We start from the raw sequence: 24344 nt of genomic DNA, 5'->3' as shown, positions 1-24344 counted from the left end.
ACCAGCCGTCAGCTACGTAGAAAAGGATCCTGGTGTAGAAAGTAATATTAAATAAATTCTAACAACAGCTTATCAAGCTTAAACGTGCTGCTGTTGTTCAGCCGCTGGTTTCCTCTTTCTGGCGCGAAGTGAGCAATAAACAAACAAGAGAGACGGACTCGCGACAGAAAAGCCGATCAGCTGATCATTGATCAGTTTCATGATTGAAGTAGCAGCAGCAGAGGGAGAGATAGAGAAGCAGTCGCTCCATATATCGGTTGTTAAGCTTAACTCTGGAATGCTTTACAAACATTCAGAGATGAACTTACACACTTGCTTTACTTCTTTCTGGGATAACTTCCTCGGAGATGAAATGCTGGTTTGGTAGCGAGGCTACAAATACACACAGCCGCTCTATCACGTGACCCGTACTGCTGCTACGTGCTACGGTTATGAGCCGAGTTACGCCATGTCGCAAGTTTTGTGAGGTGCTTTTTTGATATTTAATGGATCAGATTACATTTTATATATCCCTCCGATATCCGATCCAGTAATTTACGTCAGTATCGGACCGATACGTAATATCGGATCGGTCCATCTCTAGTTTTAATCACATTCGCTAATACTACTGTCAGTGTTGTTTATGGTGTGTTACAACCGAATAAAACTACAGGGGAACACTGCCATGATGTTGATATCCATCTACAATTAATTTCACACGGCCTGAGGAAGGGAGGGGAGCTGACAGTAAAAGCTAGTGTGAGGGTAACAAAGATAAACACTGCACAGCTCATTTAAAAGCAACCACGGTATAAATGAATCTTTCACAGCATTTTATGCTTCACGGAGTAGATTTATTCATTAAGCCACTTAGTCGCCAATTATGCTCTGTGTGGTTTCTGCTGTGGAAAAAACTTAATCCATCACTCTGATGTCCCAAGGTAATTGCATACAGACTAGAAAATAAAGCAGTCATGCTGTCAGTGTTGGAGCGTAGATTTCTGTGTTTGTTTGGCTTGTTTGCTTCAGCAATTTCAAGGCTTAGCTGTGAAATTCATGTGAGTGCCCTAAAATCGTAATGCTCTTCCCTGATGTGATTGTAAAACATTTGATTTTTGTCTGTACATTAAGCTTCCCCTTTCTTTACGCTGGTCTAATGTCAAAGAGATAATGACTTGATCAATACATCCGCATTCTGATGCAGTTATATGTTTAATGAATTAAAATTAAAATTTAGACACAGAGCTGTTGCGTCACTGTCATGTTTTCTCCACATGGGGGTGCTGCATCAAAGGAATTAAATGAGAGCTTTCTGTGTCCTCAGATCATGATGAATACAGGCCACCAGTGTGGAAATCCTACTGTAAGTATCAATATACCTTTTGTTTGTTTGTTTGTTTTTTTCAAACATACCTAAATATTTTGTCTTCTTTGTTTTCAATGATTGTTTGATGATTTTATAACATGGCCTCTTTCCCGTCACAGTGTATCAGCTCCAGCAGGAGGCACCTCACCCACGCAGAGTCACCTGCACCTCTGAGGTGAGAGCACATGTCCTTATTATCAACCAGCACATTCTAGCACGTCTCATATTTTGAAATCCGCTTTTTATCTGTGTGATGTTGCAGTGAAAAAACATCAATAGATCTGCTAGATACACACGAGGCTTTGCTCAAATTCTTATCCTCATTGAACTCGTCTTCAAATGCAAAAGTAGTTTTTCTTCTCTAACATGTTTTCTACGGTCAGCTCAACAAGACAGTCACACTTGGAGCATAGTTGTCAATTTTATTGCATTTTTCACTTGCAGTATTTTGTGGTGATGTTTCTCAATCCCTTTATCTGGATAAACCTTTGCTTCTTTAAAAGTTAAGGTTTCTGCAAGTGAGATTTTGAATGTTAGCAGCAGAAAACTATTTGATAACTATTTAAATCCATTCCCTATGCTTGTTTTGGTAAGTGGTCCAGCATTGTGTCCATGTTAGCATGTTGGTCGCCCCCAAAGTTTATAAAGAACACAAAAGTGAGTCAGGTAGGAGCACTAACTAAATTCTAAACTAAACGTTCAGCCAGTTCACCAAAAGAAAAAAAAAAACTTTATTCTTTTCTGCGTTTGTGTGTCTGTTTCTGCATATCTGTGCATATATTCTAAGTGCCACAGAGTAGATACTAGAGATGGACCAATCTGATATTACGTATCGGTATCGGTCCGATACTGACGTAAATTACTGGATCGGATATCTGAGAGAAATGAAAAAAAAAAATGTAATCTGATCCATTAAATAGAATAGGAAGTTATCCCAGAGAGAAGTAAAGCAAGTGTGTAAGTTCATCTCTGAATGTTTGTAAAGCATTCCTGCGTTAAGCTTAACAACCGATATATGGAGCGACTGCTTCTCTATCTCTCCCTCTGCTGCTTCTACTTCAATCATGAAACTGATCAATGATCAGCTGATCGGCTTTTCTGTTACAAGTCCGTCTCTCTTGTTTGTTTATTGCTCACTTCGCGCCAGAAAGAGGAAACCAGCGGCTGAACAACAGCAGCACGTTTAAGCTTGATAAGCTGTTGTTAGTTAGGTTGCTTAATATTTCTGCTAAGTACTCTTTAAAATACCAGAATAGGGAGGATGGAGTAGGTTTAAGTTTATTAGATTGATCAGTATTGCTGAACTATGAAATATTTTTGGTGCAGTGTATTTTTTGCATACAGGTATAACAGAATAGCTTTAGTGTTTTGTTGTTTTTTTTTTGTTTTTTTTTTAACTTGAGTATGAACTTATACAAAAAGCAGCAAGATATTAAAAAAAACTGTTTTATTGATTAAAAAATACACTATATCGGATTCATATCGGTATCGGCAGATATCCAAATTTATGATATCGGTATTGGACATAAAAAAGTGGTATCGTGCCATCTCTAGTAGATACACAAACATGGTGAAACAGAGCGCGGACAGACCCATATCGTGATGTTGGGACAGTGTTTCCTACACATAGACTTTACTTGGGCAGGCCATCCATGTATATTAAAGCCCAGTACTTTGTGCTATCCATATCCCTTCCTGTCTTGTATTTTTCTGCTAGCGCTTTGACCGATTCGCTTTTGTGGAGCTCCTTGATGATTGTTTATCTGCGCCTCCTGAGTCTTTTGTCACATAGTCGTACTGTCTCAGACCCCAATATGCTGGTCTGCAGCTGGTTGCTGTAATCATTGTTTTGCAATAGTGACCTGCTGCAAGCTGAACAGTGCCACGACAGTAGACAGGTAAAGTTACAGTCCATGCCTCATACTTCATTTCATGCTTGCCCTCTGACCTGCTATCACAACAAATCTAGTCAAGTTCAGTGTATGCTACAGTGTGAGTGTTGGATATAGCTTGCTCTAGTTGTATTGGTGTTCTTCGTGCAGCTGATGCGATAGCACTTAACTGAAACAGGCTTCCGATAAATGACATACTACATGGGCTTAATTATGGGGCCAGGCTTTGGCTCTTAGGACACCTGGGGGGAATTTAGCAATGAGCTGGGCTGCAGTCCACTGGAAGCAGCTGAGCTCCAGCGTGACATCTTGTGGTTCTGCATGTATATAGCATGTGAAGCAGGTGATGAAGTCTACATGTGTACTTGTTGTACTTGCTCTTACTTCAGAAAACTGCTTCTTTCCATGCTTTGGTAAGAACCCGCTGTTCTGTTAAAAGTTTTAGAGCGTATGGGCATGTGTCATTATGGATTTTTCAAGTGAAATCTACTGAAATCGTGCAAAGGACTTCAGCTGTAAGTTTGAGACCCCTTTACCCTGAATCTCTAGCATCAGCATAGTTTCTGTTCTTGGTTTTAATGACAGTTGAGTGTGATAATAACCAACAACAGAAACCTTATTGGTGTAGATCAAGTCTGGAGTAAGCATGTTTGTCTCCTCAAAGAGACTGCTGACCCAGCTTGTACCAAGGCTGATTGTTTTTTCTGCTGCACTTCACCTCTCAGTTTTTTTCAGGGGCGACATTTGTCAAGCTGTCTTTAATCTAAAGTTGTCAGCCGGCACTATATCATGCTCTTATTATGTTTAGCTTTGGTATTATTAAGGCAATCTAACAGGATTTTTCACACTCTGTCCCTGCCGTACTCAAAGCTGTTCTGCTTCGTTAGCAGAGGAACAGGCATAACAGGATAGATGGGAGAGATCAGAAATTATGTTGTGCTAAAGGTCACACGCTACACTAATCCAGAGCTACACAAAGGACATGAAAAAACCTCTTAGCGTCGTGTTCCAGCTGATCCTCATCCTCTGAAAATGCAGGCTTGGTGCTTCACTTGTTAAAGTAGTAAGGAAATATCCAGTTATTCCCACAAACGAATTCACTTGTAACAGCTTTATTTAATTATTACAGCAAACTGAAGTGTGTTTATGTCTTAGTTAGTGGTGGAGTAGTTTATTGAGAAGAGGTTTTGTCCTAGCCCAGGGCACGCAGGTGGTTTGGCATGATGCTGATGTCCACTAAATGCCACGCAGCAGCACATCTGCTCAGCATGGGTTGGAGAAATCCAAGGGGGATTAATAAAGATGGATGGGGGGGTTGTACATCTGGTTTTTGCGTGTAAAGACAGTCATCTTAGGGTATGATGGGAGGATAGTAGGCTGTGTGTGTGTGTGTGCGCGTGCGTGCGTGCGTGCGTATGCAAAATGAGCAGCTGTTGTGTCTGATGCCCTGGCCTTGGTTTGGTAGTCACCGCTGACCTATTTGAAGCAAGCAGAACCCCCCCCCCCACCAGCAGCCCCACTTTGTCTCCTGGGTGTGCAGCCGTATGTGATTTAATGATGCACCAATAAGCACTTATCTGCTGCTGGTACTTTTGGTACAATTTGTGGTGCATAACAGTGGTGCAAAGGAGACAAAGAGAGTGTGTGTGTCCTTTAGCTGGAGGACCGGAGGTTACGCTGTGTTACTGCTATGGCAATAACATTTTTTAAAGCAGTGCAATCAAACAATCAATTACACAACATTAAAGAAGCAAACACAGCCTGCAGTGCATTTAAGTGACTTGGTGTTGAAAACATTTGTAGGTTTATTGATTTGACTTTGCTTTAAAGGGCACAGAGGCAAGAGTAGTGCCATGAAAAACTCTGTTCTTGACCAGGTTTTTTGAGTGGATAAAACATAACAACACCTCTCTGAAGGAAAAAGGTCATATAATAATCACAAACATTTACTAGCCACATGTTTCTGAAATATAGTATCAGAAATTTAATATGTGGATAGGCTGAACAGTTCAAAGATTTTCAGTAAATCTGTGATAATGGTTTAAAATTTTCTGGCATGGTTTAGCGGATTCAGACTTTCTAGACAAGTTGGTTCACATAATAGTTTAAAATGTACTCATCTGTGCAATAACTGATATTTTAAACATTCAGTATTGATTTCATGTTAAAGCTGCTTTCCTGTTGATATTAACTGAAGGGTTAATTTAGCAGTTGTTTCAGATGACGATGATGTTTGGTCTTGTTGGTCTTTTATCACTTCTTTTCCATGAAGCATAGTTACTCTTGTTCTTTTTGCTCTTGTATTATTGTATTGCCAGTTACCTTCCTCACATTCTGAGTGTGAGGAAGGTAATTATTTTTGCCATAAATTAAAAATATTATAAGGTGATTTGACCACATAAATTGTGAAGAGAAATGTCATATTGGGACCATAAAGTATAATTTTACTGTAATATTTTATCTTTTCTTCCTTAAAGGTTATCTATTGTGGTAATTCCCATCTCCATATTTTTATTGTTGGAATCTTAAATTGGGCCTTGGTGACCTTCAATTCACATTTTTCAGAAATGAGCCGTTTTAACCCTTTAAAGCCGGTCAGAGCAGCACGCTCCGTTTTGCGTAACTATTTTTAAATACCTGTAGAACCGGAACCACGTAAGCTAGCGCAATAATTTTTTTTGCATATGAAACCAGAGGAGTTGTACTTACATCTTATGCTATCAGCTTGTCCTCGGTCACGGTTTCCTTCCACATATATCTTTGCAAAAACTCCATAAAAAGCACTTGCAGCAACAAAAACATAATATTCCAGAAACACGCTTTGCCGATCCGATCAGCTGTTTGTAACACTTCCTACGTCCATCAGCGCGAACTATCGCATGTCCTCCATTTCCTGCCCAAAACCGGAAGTGACGTCATTTTGCGGAAATGTAGTTTTTTACTATCAGGGCCTTATGAGCCTATACTGGTGTTTTTAAAAGTTATGTTTGACTTTATGACTTTCTGTGTCTTTTCTGGGATGCTTAGGACTCATATTGCACTGCTGGAAATAGTTTATTTTGATGCATATGCTGCTTTTTTTGCAAATTTTTTTCGTTTTTCCTGCAGTATATAAAAATTGGTGTATTTCAAAAATAAAACTATGAAGACACTCAAAATAAATTTCCTGTGGTGGGAAACTATTTTGTGAAAATTTTTTGTATTTACAGTTTTGAGGGATAAGCCTCTTAAATTTCTCTAAATAGAAATATATGTTAAAAAAACAAAAATGATTTTACATTTTTTTGTACTTTATTGCACTTTTTTGCAATTTATATAATTACTATGCACTTAATGCAGACATATTATTAAAATTTGGGATATAATGGTTGTATTGATGTATATCAACTTGAAATGCTTCCAAAATTGGCCCTACAGCATGTAAAAATATAATATAAGCTCTGGCGGGCTTGGTTCTATGGTAGGTCTTAAAGGGTTAAGACCCTTCCTTCTCCCTTTTGGCCAGCTTTGTTCTGATTGGTTGCACCTTTTAAACAGAAGGTTGGTGGGTGTTACTTCTGTGCTCACAGGCAAATATGTGTGCCTGTGCTGACCATATTAGTCCCATCCCCTTTTTAGTGATACCACACAGATATCCAAGAGTAGAAAAGTGTATAGCAAAGTCTGAACCTTTGGCTCACAGAGTGGACTACATACAACTTGCAAATACATACCTTTAGCTGCATTTAGTGACATCATTACTAACTTGGTTCAGTTTGCCTATTAGCAGAAATACTCAAAATGTTCTGGTTAGATTTGCATGAAGAGTTTTAACAGAGGTGAGTCTTAGCCTAGCTCAAAGTAGAGCCGACCAATAAAGACTGATACTGACACCGACACCAATATTTAGTGAAAAGTCTGATATTTTGGCTGAATTTTTTTTTTAAGTTTCCTTTCAGGCACACACAACATATTTCCCTAACATTTGTTATTTATTTTTTATTTATTTTTGCCTGACTCTGTTCAGATCAGCTAGTTTTTGTGTTTGTGGTGTTCCAAACATGTCGGTAAGTTGTAGAGTGCCCTCTGGTGAGCAAGCATGCAGTATCTTTATTTAGCTTTTTTCATTGGCCTCTGTAAATGCTGGTACCGACATATATTCAGATCCACTATTTTTTTAATTTCATGTGTTTGCTTCCACGCCCTGTCTGACACATTGTGAAAAAAATCTTTCCATTTCCCTCTGTGCCCTTTTATTTCATCATTTCATTCAAAAACTTTGAAAAGACTGAAGATAAGCTTCTTTTTGCTTCTTTCCCCCCCAAGCTTGCACTCAACAGTATGTCCATTGCATGCATGGTTTACTGACAGGCCTCAGAGCAGATCTGGACGCTGTCCAGAGGTGCACGTGCATGGCAGACAGCAGAGATCGCATGTCTCCTCTCTCCTCAACAGCTAGACTAATTCTGCCCCCCCTCGGGATTTTACCAACTTGACCACTTTTGCATTAGAGTCAGTAGGCATTTAGTTTGTGCTCCAATTTCTTCTAAAAATAAAAACTTGTTTCCATCGTGACTCCATGTACAAGTGCTCGATTTCCATTCCCTGATTGCTCCTTATCTACATCTTATGGTGTTTGAGACCCCCCCCCCCCCCCCACACACACACACACACACACACACACACACACACACACACACACACACAGACACACACACACAGACACACACACAGACATAGGGCATTTAACTTATTATTTACCATTGTTTGTTAGGCCCTTGCTGATTTATTGGCTCAACAGCAGTTTTGCTGAGAATAACACGATGCTCTGCTTTTTATCTGACTCATGCAATTTTCTTGATGCCCACACACTCACAAACTCTCACTCATACACACACACAGCTGAGTGTTAAGTGAGGCTTACATTCAAATGCTGAAAATGTTACATGCTCTTTGAGCAAGAGCACACAACTTGTGTAGTGTTAAAGCATTTTACACACTGTATTGTGAGATTATTTTAATTTTTTGTTTATTTAACAATCACCATTTCTCTCCCCTACAGGTGGAAAACCGACCTAAATACTATGGCAGAGAGTAAGTTGGCTTTCTCTGTAGTAGTAGATTGTGTTAAGCACTTTGTGTCATTACATTATAAACAATGAGGATTATTTTCAATTGGTATGTGGATTTTTCTTCATTAGATTCTTCAGTTTATCAAATAAGCTTACATTTAGCTATTTTTGCATCCAGGTTCCATGGGATGATCTCAAGAGAAGAGGCTGACCAGTTACTGAGTCAGGCAGAGGGCAGCTACCTCATCAGAGAGAGTCAGAGGCAGCCAGGCACTTACACACTGGCTCTAAGGTATGCTAGTTTGGGGAGACAGAACAAACATGAGCTGTTGTGTTTTTAACATGTTTTAATGCTTTGCATCTTGTTTTATTTAATCTACAAGCACCTAAAACAGTCAGTGATCACTGTCAGCCTCTTTCGGTTTTTATTACCGCTAATTTTAAAGCTCAGTTTTTAAAACCTTATGATGTAACTACAGCCCAGGCAATGCAGCAGTATATTAATGACTAACCTTGTATTATGGATGGATTTTCTCACTTGTTCTCCTGACTGAAGTTTGGTCCTTTTACAACATCCTGCCATGCAATTGCATTTGTCCCTAACCATCGGGAACCCTCACATTAACTTCTATTGAGTGGAAAAAAGTTAGCGTTTGTCCTCCAGCTTCACTGTTTATATTATGCTAACATAGGTGTGTCGGTAGCGATTACGTAGCACATCATTAGCTAACACATACCAGCTATCCCAATTTCAGTAACCCTGCAAAAGTCACTGCTGTTTAGTTTTCTGTCTCCATTTATGTTGGAAGTGATAGCAGAGCTGTAAGTTTTACCTTTTCTCTCAGTCAGAACATGCTATATTATATTTAGATGGAAACTAGCAAGCTAACTCCCTGGTAACTTCTAACTCCGTTAAGCCACACTGATCATTTTATTACAGATGAAAGAATTTAGACAGTTTTCAACTCTCAGTGATGGTGCAGTGAGCGCTTGACTTTGGGACCTGCAGCGTAGTTTGGGCCCAGACATAGCTAATGACATCAGACTTAAATAGTGGATGGAATGGGAGCATGAAGGGAAAACCTTCAAATCAAGGACAAACAGTATCCCACATTCTTGATTTTTAGTTCACAAACACTTGTTGTAATGACTAACTACTCCTGACATTTTGGAGATGTTAGCTCTTTATACAGTAAAGTTACAGTGGGATACAAATAATATCAGGCTGATCCTGCCATGATTTGTTCCCCCGGTTCAAATCACAGACAAACAGGATCCCACAGCTGTTTATGTGTTTAAACCCATTTTGCACAGAGAGGCATTTTTTGAAAAATGTACTGATAGCAATGTTGAATATTATTACACAGTAAAAAAAAAAATAAAAAAAAAACTACAGGTAAAATAATCACACCGTGACGCCTCTGCCTTTCTAAATGGAGGGACAGTAACTGTGTGTGTATATGTAAGCGTGTAAAACCTGAAGATAATCAGATTAACAGTATTTTGTTTCTATCTGCCATTCTGCAATTCATCTCATGTAAACAATAACGTGGCGCACAGCGCAACGTGAAAAACATTTTTCTTGTAAAGCAAAGGGGGGGGCCTAGCAAAAAGAGTTTGGGAACTACTGCACTAATATATAATATATATTAGTGCTGTCAAACAAGTAAAATGTTTAATCTAATTCGCCACAGGGTTACTGTGGATTCATTTTGATTAATCATGATTAAATATCATTCATTTTTATTCAATATTAATCACATTTCATTTTGCATGATAAAAACAGACCCCAGAAAAATGGGAAAATATATGCACTTAACATGTTTATTGAACATCTTAAACATTCATGTTAACAAAAAACTCTGTAAACATTTATCCACTCTCTCTGTCACTCTTGGAGAGGCACTTCAAGTCCTTGAAACGAGGAACCAAAGCTATGTAAAGCGCTTGTTCTCAACGATATTAATAGGTCTGCAGTTTGTTGCAATCCACTTGGCAATTGTGTCAGTCAGTATTTCTGAGGTAGACTTACTCAGTCCCCGATGCTCCGTGAGTGGTTTGTCGCAAGCTGGGTGACGCGTTAGCCAAGGTCCTAGCAGCATCCCCGACTAACGTATGCTTCGTGTCAATGTGATATTTTAAGCTGGAAGTGCTTCGGTGAAAAGAAAATTCCTTCTTGCACAATGTGCAGAATACTTTATGTCGGTCGACTGTTCCGTCTTGTTATTTTTTTTAATACTCAAATTTCCTGTTGAGAGGATTGGATAATAGAAGAGAATGGATGGATGGAGTATAAATTGAACCATAAAGGAGATATTTTATGGTTTATGGTTTAATTTTATGGACTGCATGTGAGCACAGTTCTGTTGGTTGAAAAAAAACCCCTCTCTGTACGCAGATATGCAAAGGGACACAATTGCAGTGCGATACATAAATCATAGCTCTAGTACCAACCAGAATCTCTACATGATGAAATTTACTGAAAGGAAAAGCTGTAACCTCAAAACTTCCATCATTTGACTGCCTTAGCTCTGTGTTTATATAAAGTTTAGCTACTAGCTATTAGCCATCTGCAGTTCTACAATATTTATAGCTATCAGATATCCATGATAGAACTAGAGTATTATGATCAAATATTTACATTTTGATATATGTTGTGACAGTGTTTTCAAGGCCTTTCCCCCTTATCGGCCCTATTCCCATCTCAAAGCATAGTGTAAACTATATTGATACAGTATCCAGTGCCAGAGTGAGAAGAAATACAGACACAGAATATGATATTAACTACCAAGGCTACACCTTTCTGTCTGTACAAGCACACATTTGTGTGACAGTGCATGCTGCTTTTTAAAGCTTGTCTAATTGTGTTCAGGTGCTGTAAGGTGTGAGGATTTATCTCTGCAGTCAACCTTTAAACAGCTCAGAGGAGCTCAACTTTACGTGCACATGTTTCCTCACAGCAAGGCTTGTGAAAGAGTGAGAGTAAGCCTGTTAACAGTAAGGCTTGTTTCTTGTTTTCTGTCAGTTTACCCGGCTGCCCACACTTCGCTGTTAGTTTTACTTGACTGTGAGCTATCATTTTCTCAGAGTAGGTGTCACACTTTTAAATGGGTGCATGGCTTAATTTGAATTTAGTTTTGGGTCAGTTCGGTCTATTCATAGCTGTGTCATTTTTTTTTTCCACCTGTGCAACTGTTCTCAGTCATTTACTGTCCCTCCTTACCCCTGTGGTTATAATTACCTTCCATAAATACCCTTTCATAAACTTGAGTCCCAGTCTGAGTGGTAGAAAAAAGAAAGGTTGGATTTTGGGTTAATGATTTAACAGTGCTGCTTTAATCTCATTGTGATCCGCTGAGGAAGAAATAACAGCGCACGTGTGGTGGCCCAGTTCAAAGTCTGTGTGTCGATTAGAGTTTGTGCCACTCTTTTCTGGCTCCGTGTTAGCGGAAAGCAAAGCTACAGGATTTTAAATTGGAGAGAGTAACGACATGTTTTGCAGATAACCTCAGTTTTTGACCCTCGACTTACAAAGACTGGCAGATACAAGGTTATTGCTATTTTATAGGCCGTCTCTTATCAAAATTTGTCAAGGTTTGAGTCAGACCCTGAGGATGCATTAATTGAAAAAAAATTCAAGGAAAAGATTTAACATAAATTTTGACTTTCAAAATACCGAATAACAAAATTTGCTCATTTCTTTTATCTGCAGGTTTGGGAACCAGACAAGAAACTTCCGTCTCTACCATGACGGGAAACACTTTGTTGGGGAAAAAAGGTTTGAGTCCATCCATGACCTCGTCACAGATGGCCTCATCACACTCTATATCGAGACAAAGGTGCGTTTTTGCATTGATCTGTCCTTCCTCCTGCTTTCCTTATTTATAGCAGTCCTGTTCAGCAGAGAGACATAAAAGCCTGTGATGCCTCAGTATGAATTATGGATGGGTATTTGTCAGAATGGCAACATTTCTCAAAAAAGTTTTACTGTCTTTGACAGGTGTAAATCCATCAGTTTGAGACATATTTAATCACTTTCATGATCATGTGAACACTTAAATTCCTTAAAAAGTCACAAAGACAGAAGGAAAATTGAAATGCCTTGATGCATGCTCAGTCATCCTGGTAAAGAAATCCCAGAAAGCTGACTCTGTTCATCTGGATGTATTGTGAGTGGGAAAAACGCGTCATTATTCATTCAACTGTCTTATTCAGTCTCAACTGAACAACCTTGACCAACCCAACCTTATAAATGGTATATTTGCATAATGACCCAAATTAGCAACTAGTAAACACTGACTAACAATGGGCCGTCAGATCAGTTTTATGATCATTGATACATTGATATGCAGATTGTAATGACGATCACATTGACAGTTAAATCAAACAACCTCTAGCTAAGCAGATGGCACAGTCCAGAAGAGCTGTCTCATTCGGCCACGAGTCTCCAGTCTGTTTCCAACTAGAGACCAGTGGCCAGTCTTTCAGTGATGAAGTTGTACACATCCTGGACAGGGAGAAACGTTAGTTTGAGTGGGGAGTCAAGGAGGCCGTTTCCGTGAAAAGGGAAACACCTACTCTGAATCAAGGAGGGGGCCTATAAGTATATCTTTCATCATTTTAAAATGCTGTGATTGCAGCCATTCCCCAACTCTCTGTGAATGGAACTCATGGTCATTGATCAGTGATCATGAGAATTTGCATATCAACGATCATGAAACTGATCTGATGAGCCATTGTTAGTTAGTAGCGCTAGTTTCAGTCATTGCGCAAATGTACTTTTTATAGGGTTGAGGAAACCTGCAGTCAGCATGAAGGAATCACTTAGAGAGAAAATTCTACATCCAGATGAGCAGAATTCAAATCTCTTTCAGAAGACAGAAGTCCCATTATTTATTATTTGCTTATTTCAACTATAAAAAAAGTGTCTCAGGACACAAAACATGGATAATGAAGAACATTATTAGTTATAGTGGCCAGCTAAAGAAAAATTAACAGTAAAAATGTAAGGTTTTAGGGGACACAGAAACACTGAACTTCCCATAGACTACCTAAACATAAGTTGGAAGAAGTCTATAAATCTAAAAACGGGGCCAAATCTATAGGTAAGAGGCAAGATTTTATTCCCTGGAAGCCAAAAAAATTCTCTGCTGCCTTCAGAGATACAAAGACAAGGCAACAGTTTCCCAGATTGAATTTACAGGGATTTAATTCTCTTCTCAGGCAGCAGAGTACATCGCTAAGATGACCATAAACCCTATCTACGAGCATGTGGGATACACCACTCTGAACCAGGAGCCCACCCTGAAAAAACACCTCCCTCACAGCCAGGAGGAACCTGACGGACCGACTCCAGCCAAAGATGACCACAACACAGAGGAAAGGGTGAGGACAATCAGTGATCTAGATATCGTATATCCTATGAGCGTGATGTCATTTATCTGCTGTAAGATGCACCAAGTTTGACTTCGTAATTATTGTTCAGACTTGTCCAAAACCTTTGAATAGATCATTCAGAGGATCTATACTTTAGAGCTTTAGAGGGTGAATAATAAGAATGATAAACCTTAATCTGTAATCACAATGAATACAAGTCAATATTTTCTGGGCTTATCACTTCCTACAAGAAATGTCGAAATGTGGGTTTTTAAGAAGGATCTTGTGTAGACACTCTGGAAGATGCTTCTTAAAAACATGTTCCTGGCAACTGACCTGAAGGCCTTGGCGGGGGATTGAATAAGAAATGTTGGCTGAAGTTTACAGTCACTGAGATGAGTCCTAGTTTTTTTTCATTTTAATCAGAGGAGTGGCAAAGGATGAGGACATTGGAGTCTACACTGTGAAGTCCAGACATGTGGGATAATTAAAAATGGAAAAAAAAAGAAATGTATATATTTTGGTTATTTGCTGGCTTAGTAGCATAATGTATACATTACTGTATGTACCCTATCTCCTCGTTAACGGGTCGTCCAATCTGAACTAAACTTTTCACAAGCATGGTCATACATGCAGTGATTATCATTTATTCACCAAAATTTGTATTTGTGACAGAATTTCGTTTCACTCACCTCTAAATACTGAATTAAGACTTTTGAAAAGTATCACAGACTTTGGTTTCAGATAACACGACTTAATTAATTACTGTTAATTACACTAAAGCGCTGCATTAATGTAAATCTGTTACTTTAGGCTGGTCCAAGCAATGCAACAATCCTCTAGTACATGGATGTCAAACATAGGGCACAGTGGGCAAATTCGGCCCTGCAAAAGAATTCAATCTGACCTGCCTGACAGCTTTGGAAAATGTGAAGGAAAGCATAAATTTTGGGTGTGTAAATGTATTTTAATAAGTTGTACAGGTTTTTCCTGTTGATAAAGACCTTTTCAGATGTCTGTATGAATCCCATCACCTCTTTATCAGGTTCGGCCAATGTGCAGTGTTAGGTTCTCCATTTGTGTCCGTTTCAAGTTGCATGTTCAGCGTACGTCACCTGAACGCAAGATAATGGTCGCCAAAATTTGTATCTGCAACAGAATTTTGTTCAAGACTTTGAAAAAGTGCAGCAGACCATTGATAGGGCGTGTTTTTCCTAGCTATTTAACCATTTTTGGTAACAGTGTATACAACATGGTAATAAAAAGTTCTACATTTCTGTTTCAGTTTAACAAGTGATAGTTTAGTTCATACTGGATTTATACTGTGAGCAGTATGAGGTATTATGTAATTTCTTAAAGTCTCTGAACCTTACCTGTGTTACTAGAGGTTATAACATTCATAATGCCTAATGTGAGCGTATATACCACCAAAACGTATAAATGATAAACACATATATCTAAAAAGATTAGGTCTTTAAATGTTAAGAGACCACGTAGAGAATTCAAATGAGCAGAGGAAAGTTGGTGTAAATGCAGCAGCAGGATAGAAGGATGAGAGTTGAGGAACATGGAGAAAGAAGGTGAAGAAAAAGAAGAAGGAGGCGGAGGATGGATGCAGAGGAGAGATGGCCTCCAGCCAAGGGCTCTGCAGTAAAATTACATAACAGCGGTTTGCCTGCAGAAACCTGCTATGTCCCAAAAGCTACGAAGTATACAGGAATCAAGTTTGTTGTCGGCTCATTAATTTTCGTTCAGATGTGAATTAATTAGTGTTAAAGCAGGAACTGAGGGGAAACTTTTTTCCTGTCGGTCGAGGTTTTTTTCTCTTTCTTTTTTTTTCTTTCTTTTTTTTTTTAAATAGGAAGATGCGAGGTTTCTTGGTCATCTTGCTAATGACTGAGCAACTTCTAATGCAAATTTCAGTTCTGCAACTGTGAGTTTGTGCTGATGAGTGCATGCAGCTGCATTCAGGCTTATACTACAAAACCCCCAAGACCCCTGCATACACACACAAACACATACACACAATAATATAATCCAGTTTCCACACACACACACAAACACCCACAGTGCAGTATGTTTATCTGCTAAACCACTGCTCAGCATCACGAGGCCTTATGTGACCTGCAGTGCATGACCACCTGCACTGCACCTCATACATCACTGTGTGTGTGTGTGTGTGTGTGTGATGGGGGTAGTCCTGTGTACGTGTGTGCCTTCATAATTGGGTGGATTTGCAGACAAAGCAGTACGCCAGTGACATTGAGACCAGAGGCAGCTCACTGTGGGAACAACAAACACGAGAAGGAAATTCGTATTTTTTTTCATGCAGCTAATCACCTTTAGTTACGGGGGTTAAACTCTGTTTTACTGTGCCTTTGAGGGCGATTCAGACGTGCGTTTTTAAACATTAATTGTTAAAGCCTTGTTATCAGATTGAAATCACTGGACAGTGAGGTGAAATGTGGCGGAAAAATAAGATTGCACTTTTTGGTCTACCTGAGAAAATGATAGAAAAACTCAGTAATATCCGGTGACTTTTAGCTCTGCAGATTTTATCTACAGCTGTTATGGTTCTTCCTTTTCTGTCTTTTTTTTTTTTTGCCCTTTTTGCATCTGACTGTGATCAAAGTGCTCTTTTGTGCGCCAACCTGCACCCCGCTGCATTCAGCACAGTGACAACAGTCATTAAATATCCATGATCAGTCATACATATTCACTGTGTTGTGTGTATAAGCTGAGAATTAATGAAGTTGGATGTGCGGCAGCTTGTTTTAATTGGATTTGTGATGAAAAAATCCACACGTTTCTTTGGTTATATCTATCTGTGGGACCATAGAAAACACACAGCTTGTAAATCTTACATATTCTTTGCCCAAAAACAAGTCGAAAAAGAGAAAACATCCCCCTTCCCAGAGGCAGTACTTGACAAGGGACGTCTTCTAAAGTGCACTTAAGTCCAGACTAAACTGCTCTTATATAATGTTCCTTATGTGGCATGAGACAATGGATGCAACCCAAGAGCAACACGAGGACACAAGGTTTGTGTTTATCTGTTACCGCCGGGTGTATAAGGCAGATACAGCAGTTCCTAGTTGTCATAAATACTGGAAGCTTTTAGTGGAAAAGCATCCAGCTGCTGCAGGTGGAATGACAAAGGAAAACGGGGGGAAACAAAGAGGAAGAAAAAAATGTGAAGGAATGAATGAAACAACATATTGTTTCTCAGCTCGTTCTCCCTCCTTTTCGCCGTCTCTCCTGGGACCATCGAGGTGGCAGAATTGGTGACGAACAACAAGAAAATGCAGCATCCTGATTGGCTCCTTCCCCTCTCATTGTGACCTGTTAAATTCATCCATTGCTGCACCGTAGCTCAGCTTACTCCCCCCACCTTCCTCCTCCTCTTCTGGCTCTCTCCGCCTCCCTCCCTCCCAAGCGCTGTTTCTGCCTGGTGTAGAGGATGGGGAAAGCGGATTAACACACACACACACACACACACATATATACAGAGCCATGTGGGTTGACGCGTTCACCTACACGAGAGCGAGACACAGGAATTCTGTCGCATCAGGATTTCACAAACACCTTCCAAGGAGTGGAGATTTATTGAGTTTTATTCACTGAAGTTTTCAGGACAGATTTCTTGTTGCCTGCCTGGCTTTTTCTGTTTGTTTGTTTTCTGTTTGTTTTTTGTTTTTTTAATGAACTGGAATTGCACCATTTAACCCCATCAGTATGCTGCGCTAATCTGATTGGTTGATCTTTGTGGTTCTAAGACAGCAGGATTGGTCCCATGCTGGCTCCTCGGTTTGGGTTGTTGTTGTCAGATGGAGCTGTGAGATGATTTAGTATAGTTGTTTTGCTATTTTTTTTTTTACTTTATTAATTATTCTGGGATTTTTTTTTTCTTATGTTATTTATTTATTTTATTTTAAAGCAGCCTTTAAGAATAATTAAATTTTTCAGCAGGCTGTTTGGTTTATTGTTTTAATCAGTGGGATTTGAACTTTGTTTTCTTTTATATTATTTTTTCTTTTTCTCTGTTGATCCCACAATGCCGAGCCAAGAGTCGTATGTTGTTAGGAGGGGTAAAAAGAAGTCACGCAGGCGAGGCGAGAAGGAAATAAGTCAGAAGGGCTCTTTGTTTACTGCCGCGCTCGCCTTGAATGCCAGTGCTGGTTCAATTCCCTCCTTGCCACTCTCCGCGGGCTCCTCGGACCCCAGTGCTGCAGCCAACCGGGCAACAGCCCCCTCCAAACCCACCTCCCCTGCTTCCACTTTCTGGCATCCAATCCGATCTTTTGCCCTTTCACAGCTCACATCACTGGTGCGGCGGGCCACCCTGAGGGAGAGCGACTTGGCGCCCAAGTACGAGAAGGTCCACAACTTCAAGGTGAGACACTCCTTTGCTCCCCAAATCCTATTTATGTGTGTGAGTGTGCTGCCAGAATCGCTGATTCAGCTCGTGGGGACTTATTCAAATTCACCATAGAAGGCTTAGAGTGTTAAGAAACACACACAAACGCACACAGACACACACAATCTTCATGTTTTCAGCCTTTGTTTACTTTTAGATTCCCGTATAATGATTTTGTGTATTATTAGTGAGAGGCACAACAGAGCCACAGTGTCCCGAGCTCAAGAGAAATGTGGACAGACACACACACAGACACACAAAGAGTACTGCGATGTGATGGAGGTTATTAGCATTTCATTATACAGAGCCAATTTGTGCAATAAATGAGCAGATTAAAACTCTGCTCTCACTATAAATTGTCTCTGAGCACCCTTTCAGCACTCCTGTTGTGTCTCCATCAGTCTTTTGTCCGTCTCTAATAAAGGTTACTGCTGGTATTCAGGTATTACTTGACCCAATCTGGATCATATGAATAATTTTCCCACCCTTTTCTCTCAAATATACAATTATTGGCTATTTTGACTGATGTGTTTCACTCTTTTTATTTTTTCTCTGACCCAATCTGCTGCTGTTTAATAATTATTGTGGCAAATATAACGTTTAAACACATCGAGTTTGTCTTTTTTTATGCCTATTTAACCAGGTTCATACATTCAGGGGTCCCCACTGGTGTGAGTACTGTGCCAACTTCATGTGGGGTCTCATTGCTCAGGGAGTGAAATGTGCAGGTAAGTCACAAACAAACAAGCACATTCCTTCTCGCCATAAAGTAATTTTTCTCTTCCAATCATGATTCAGTTTCCAATTCTTTCACTCGTACTTTCTGTCTTAAAGCATGACTCGAAAGTAGGAGAGCAGGCTAAAGTTAATCACTTTCACTGTTGTTGACTCATCTGCGCCGTTTCATGGATTTTAAAATGCTAAAAGACTGGCTTGGGTGCCAAAGAACAAGCTGTCAGTGTGATCACTACTGCATGTGTGGGTGATTGAACTGGGCTTCTGCAACGCCTACATTTAAAAGCAACTTTCATCATGCAGTCTAACAATGACTCTTAAGGATCATCACAAGTAAAATAAAAAATAAAAAAACAGAGATGTCTAAAAATGGACATAAAGTGACATAAAACAAAATTCTGGGTTTCTTTGTCAGATTGTGGGTTGAACGTCCATAAGCAGTGCTCCAAAGTCGTACCCAACGACTGCCAGCCAGACCTTCGGCACGTCAAGAAGGTGTACAGCTGTGACCTGACAACGCTGGTCAAGGCCCACAACACCAAGAGGCCCATGGTGGTCGACATGTGTATACAGGAAATTGAGGCCAGAGGTGAGAGAAAGAGAGCGTGTATGTGTGACTCAGAGATTATATAACAGAAAAAGGCTTTTAAGTATTGTTTGCAGCAAGGTTAAGAGAAGTAGGGGGAGGAAAGGAGAACACCCACGAGGCTGGCGTTCATACGCAAGATGCGATTGCCTTTGTGTGTGTCAGCCCACCCACTCAATGCTAAAAAGATGTACGCAGGCAGCTTCATCTGTGAATGTAGGTGTGTGTGTGTGCGTGTGTGGAGAGTGACAGTTTTCCCTTCAAGACAGCTGCCGCAGACAGCATTTTATTGATGACTTGAGTGAAACTAATACGTGAAATCAATAAAGACTTGAAAAGATTGAACTTGACTGGAGCGAGAGAGACAGTTGAAGTCTTCACCCCACGCTTTATTTCTTTCTTCTGCCTTCACATATGTTGTGTTTGTGTGTGTTTAATAATCATTTTTGCATCCATTTCAGTTGTATTTGCTAATAGCAGGAAAGAAACATAAATTTTATCATTTCTTTAAGACATAAATAGAAAACATTCTCATCTGAGAGGCTGTACACTGAATTTTTTTTAGTTGGTTATGCAGAATTTAAGCTTATCGTAGTCATCAAATTAATATTGGTATGATTTAAACCTTCCAGGTCTTCAGTCAGAAGGTTTATACAGAATATCAGGCTTCAGCGAGCTGATTGAAGACGTTAAACTGGCCTTTGATAGAGGTAAGTGTCGCCCCCCAATGTTCCATAAGCAGGTTCTTTTGCCAAATCAATTAAATGTCATGCGCACGATTGTTCCTCCACAGACGGAGAGAAAGCAGACATATCCTCAAATGCTTACGAGGACATCAACATCATCACCGGAGCCCTCAAACTGTACTTCAGAGAGCTGCCCATACCCCTCATCACGTATGATGCCTACCCACGCTTCATAGAAGCTGCAAGTAGGTCTTAACGTTCAGGCTTTTAACCACAATTTACCTTAAAACTCAAAGATGACTTGTTCAGGGTTATAGGGAAATAAGCAACAAAAGGAGTCCTAGACAACCCTCTCTTTTGTAGGTCACCAAGATGCAACTCTCAGTCTGGATCCTCTTTAAATTTCAATTGAATACCCCTGGTTAACATCAGTTAAAATTGTATGGTTACATTTTTAAACGATGTTAGCCAAATGAAGGCGGTTTAGACACGCCAGTATTCACTCTCATGAGACTTCTAAGCTTCCTATTGGAGAAATTTAGGTTTCTGAAATAACTGTAAAAATTTAAACAGATTCAATAAAACCTTAGTTAGAACTCCTGAAAACAGACTGTTAAATAGAAGATGGACGTAGCCACCATTGGTTGTTAAAGTTTATGGAACTATGTCATCTTGGTTTTTGGGGAGGTGATAATGTGGTATGGTTGGTTTGCTTATACTTTACCCAAAGAGTATCTATTACCCTCCTTAACAGAAGTCTATGTCTGTTCGGGCTGTTTCTTGAACAGAAATTATTTTAAAGGTACCTAAATTAAACCACACTTGTATGATGCTGGCTAAAAATATTCTCATCACAGACCTGATATTTATTATTTAATATTTTTATTTTAAAGGCCAAAATCTCTACATAGTGGGCCCCAAAATTAAAACAAAATTGTAAATTACACATACTTAAAGTCATAGCTTGCTTTATTTTTTTATTTTAGATCAAATGTGGTAAATTACCATAGAATTTCATTAAAATAATACTTAAAACTTGTGACAAAGGTCATAAACTCATTAGGAAAATATTGTTAAATCAAATGAGACTTGAGGTCTTTTGTTTTTTGTTTTTTATTTCTGAAAGACATCTATTCAAAATATTGACCTGGAGGCTAAACCTATCATTTGTATAGATGCACTATCTCAATATTTTCGTGTGTGTGTGTTGTAGAAATAACAGACCCAGAGAAACGACTGGAGGCCCTCCATGAGGCCTTGAAGCTGCTGCCACCAGCTCACTGCGAGACGCTGCGATACCTCATGGGTCACCTCAAGAGGTCAGACACACACACGAGCAGTTGTTTTACTTTGTTACATACTTATTTCTTTGGTATCTCCATTATTATTTGACTGTTGTTTTTACATATTATATAAATTGGTCTCTTTCTTCATTCAGAGTGACACAATACGAGAAGGAGAATCTCATGACTAGCGAGAATTTAGGCATCGTCTTCGGCCCAACACTTATGAGGGCGCCCGAGCTGGACGCCATGACGGCACTCAACGATATCCGATATCAGAGACTTGTGGTGGAAAGTCTCATTACCAATGAAGATGTGTTGTTCTGAGGTGCAAGAGGAGATAAAAAGAGAGACTGGGGATGACACTTGAATGCTTTTAAAGATAAAAAGGTGGCTTCTAATGAGAAAATGAAGGAGAAACATGCAAGATACTTGTGTCTCGCTAGAGAGGATTCAAAAAATATACTACCTGCTTTTGTGATGGTTGGATAAATCGAGAAATGAAGGAAGTGTCTGTCTTCATGAAAGCAATTTAACAAAATCTATCTTGAGACACAGCAACTTTGAGTGAAGAAGTGGATGGAAGGACCCAGCATTTCCCTAAAGTTTAATGAAAATAGGAGCAAAACATCAAGTCAACGAGCTCTACTTTGTCTCTATGAGTTGGTATTAGAAACACCCTGTATCAGCGAGAGAATTAACAATGTGTGGTAGAAACACTGCACCATCTATCTTTAAGTTCTTGTCATTTCTTCCTACAAGGATGCCTTGACATTTTGGATTGTGGAAAAACATAACTGTATTGAAAATGTTAGCTTGGTTAGTGTTTATCATTGAAAGTCCTGGTAAGTTTTCGTTGTTTTCTTAGTGTCAGTGTGTCCCGTTTGATCCTCTTGAAGAGAAGAAGCAGCAGCACTGGCTTCCTAACAGTAGACAGCCGGATGAATGAATGAATGACTGGAAAAAGTGTATTGCTCACGTTTGGCGCATACTCATTCCTCCAAATGGAACTAAAGTGATTTGGACCTATGGCCTTTCTTTTTTCCTTCCTCTTCTTTTGCTCTGCTTTTGCTTCATAGCTCTCCCTTTTGCCCCGTCGCTGAATTATAACCACACAGCAACCTCAAACCGCCTTCTTCTTCTTCTTCTTTTTTTTTTCTTTTTTTGTGGTGTGATGATGTGTAATTGCGCCCGGCGATGAAGCGGGCGGAGCTGCAAATTAACAATCCTTCAATTCTCTCACTTCTCCACTTGCCACGTGTTGAAAACCTGATAGGAAATGACACTTAAAATTCAGTGAGAGTCTATTTAAAGGAAGCGTTTTTCCAGTTCCTGAAACAGCATCTTTCCAAGTGAAAATTTTGCTTCTGACACAACTTACAAACATAGAGCAAGAAGTATTGTGCCAGACCATCTGTCAGACATGAACACACAGTATTTACCAGTAATTGTCAGGCAGCTTTAGCCGTCATACTTTGCTGTAGTGGCAGATGCCGAGGGGAGGGACACCCTCGTTTGACTTGAAACGCAAATACGTGAGGCCAGTACTGTTTTTTGTTTTGGTTTGTCATTTGTATAAAGCGGTGCTGTAATTAAGCAGTGTTTTGTTATGAAGGAGATTTTTGCAATGAAAATACTAATTGAAATTCATCATCACTCGCCCGACTGCAATTCAACAAAATGAAGCACACTGATAATTTCAAGGCCCATCTCTGTTATTGGCCTGAGTGGGATAATTGGGCAAGTTTTAATATCAAGTCGAATCCCAATTGCTTTGCATCGGTGCTTTGCCTCTCCTTCTGTAAACATGTTTGGAAGTCATGTATCTGTCACTTGTGTTGATGCCACTTAATCTAACTGTGAAACTGGAGGAAGTGATGATAATTTCAAGCCCAAAGGCCAGTCTGTATTTCATATCTTAACGTCTGCCTTCTGCAGTGAAGATGAGATTTGTCCCTGACTAGAGCAGGTGACAGATTACAGAGGTTTTTGAGTTTGCTGTAATGTTTTGATGCCGTAAAAGCAGTGTCCATGATAGAAATCATCTGTCCATGCTTTTTTATTTGTTGTTAAACTAGTGCCATTTGAAAGGGTGGAGGTGTAAAATGAAGGCTTTCTGCATGTACCCCCACCTGCTACTACTCACCTTTACTCATTCCTCCCCCCATTTTTGTCGGGGGGTTCACTGAGTAGTGAAGACCCACCCGACTTGAAGACCTTTTTGGCTTTTTTTTGGTTTGGTTTCTTTTTTTGTAAAGCAAGGACAGTTGCTGGGTGTAAATCAAATTGATGTAACATAAAAATAGCATCAGCATTTTTCTAATGGATTATGTTTTCATGTTATCTGTTTTCTTTATTTACATTGTCTAACCATAGACTAACTCTTATCAGACTAACCTGATGAAAACTTGTGACCCTTCAGTGATCTGTGACAGCTGCTTTTTTAGCATCATGATTAAAATGTGTTGGGTTTTTTTGGTTTTGTTTTGGGTTTTTTTTTATTGTCATTGCTGTAAAGTATTTTCTATATGGTTTATGCATGGTGAAGTTAAATTATTAAATATGACTTTAAGTTGGTCGTCTGAATTTTGGGTTTTAATTCATTTGAGTATGGATGTGTCCAAGAAGACCTGCTGAAGTTCAAACTGAGCACCATAATGGGGAAGAAAGGTGATTTAAGGCCAAATTGGTCCGAGTGTTTCACAAACTGCTCATCTACTGTGATCTTCCCACACAACCGGTGGTTTGAAAAAGAGAAAATATCCAGGGATTAGCAGTTCTCTGGGTGATGACAGATGGTAGCGGTCATAGGGGAATAGCTAGACTGTTTTGAGCTGATAGAAAGAAAATAGTCAAGTATTCATTTGATTTAATGGGGGCATTGCAGTTTAACATGGTAATGATACAGAGTATGAAACTGCTGCACAGAGATTTTAAAGTTGTTTTTTTTTTTCATTTTCAATCCTTATCCAT

General features: G+C 39.4%; 1 protein-coding gene across 3 annotated transcripts in view; it reads left to right on the top strand.

Moving 5' to 3' along the window:
- LOC309701191 (N-chimaerin) overlaps positions 1-23949 on the top strand; it is a 29032-nt gene extending 5083 nt beyond the window's left edge. For all 3 annotated transcript variants that reach the window (XM_082525258.1, XM_082525259.1, XM_082525260.1), the window contains exons 3-15: positions 1304-1342; positions 1465-1520; positions 8279-8310; positions 8467-8580; positions 12001-12127; positions 13512-13673; positions 17980-18057; positions 18725-18809; positions 19232-19405; positions 20035-20112; positions 20196-20333; positions 21302-21407; positions 21527-23949. In XM_082525258.1, the coding sequence (XP_082381384.1) occupies positions 1304-1342; positions 1465-1520; positions 8279-8310; positions 8467-8580; positions 12001-12127; positions 13512-13673; positions 17980-18057; positions 18725-18809; positions 19232-19405; positions 20035-20112; positions 20196-20333; positions 21302-21407; positions 21527-21698 (1361 nt within the window). In that variant the 3' untranslated portion in view covers positions 21699-23949. The remainder of the gene's footprint in view (positions 1-1303; positions 1343-1464; positions 1521-8278; positions 8311-8466; positions 8581-12000; positions 12128-13511; positions 13674-17979; positions 18058-18724; positions 18810-19231; positions 19406-20034; positions 20113-20195; positions 20334-21301; positions 21408-21526) is intronic.
- The last annotated feature ends 395 nt before the right edge of the window (positions 23950-24344 follow it).

This window comes from Aulonocara stuartgranti (assembly GCF_965226115.1).
Source record: "Aulonocara stuartgranti genome assembly, chromosome: 23".
Lineage (NCBI taxonomy): Eukaryota > Metazoa > Chordata > Actinopteri > Cichliformes > Cichlidae > Aulonocara > Aulonocara stuartgranti.
This window is presented reverse-complemented; position numbering and strand designations above follow the sequence as displayed.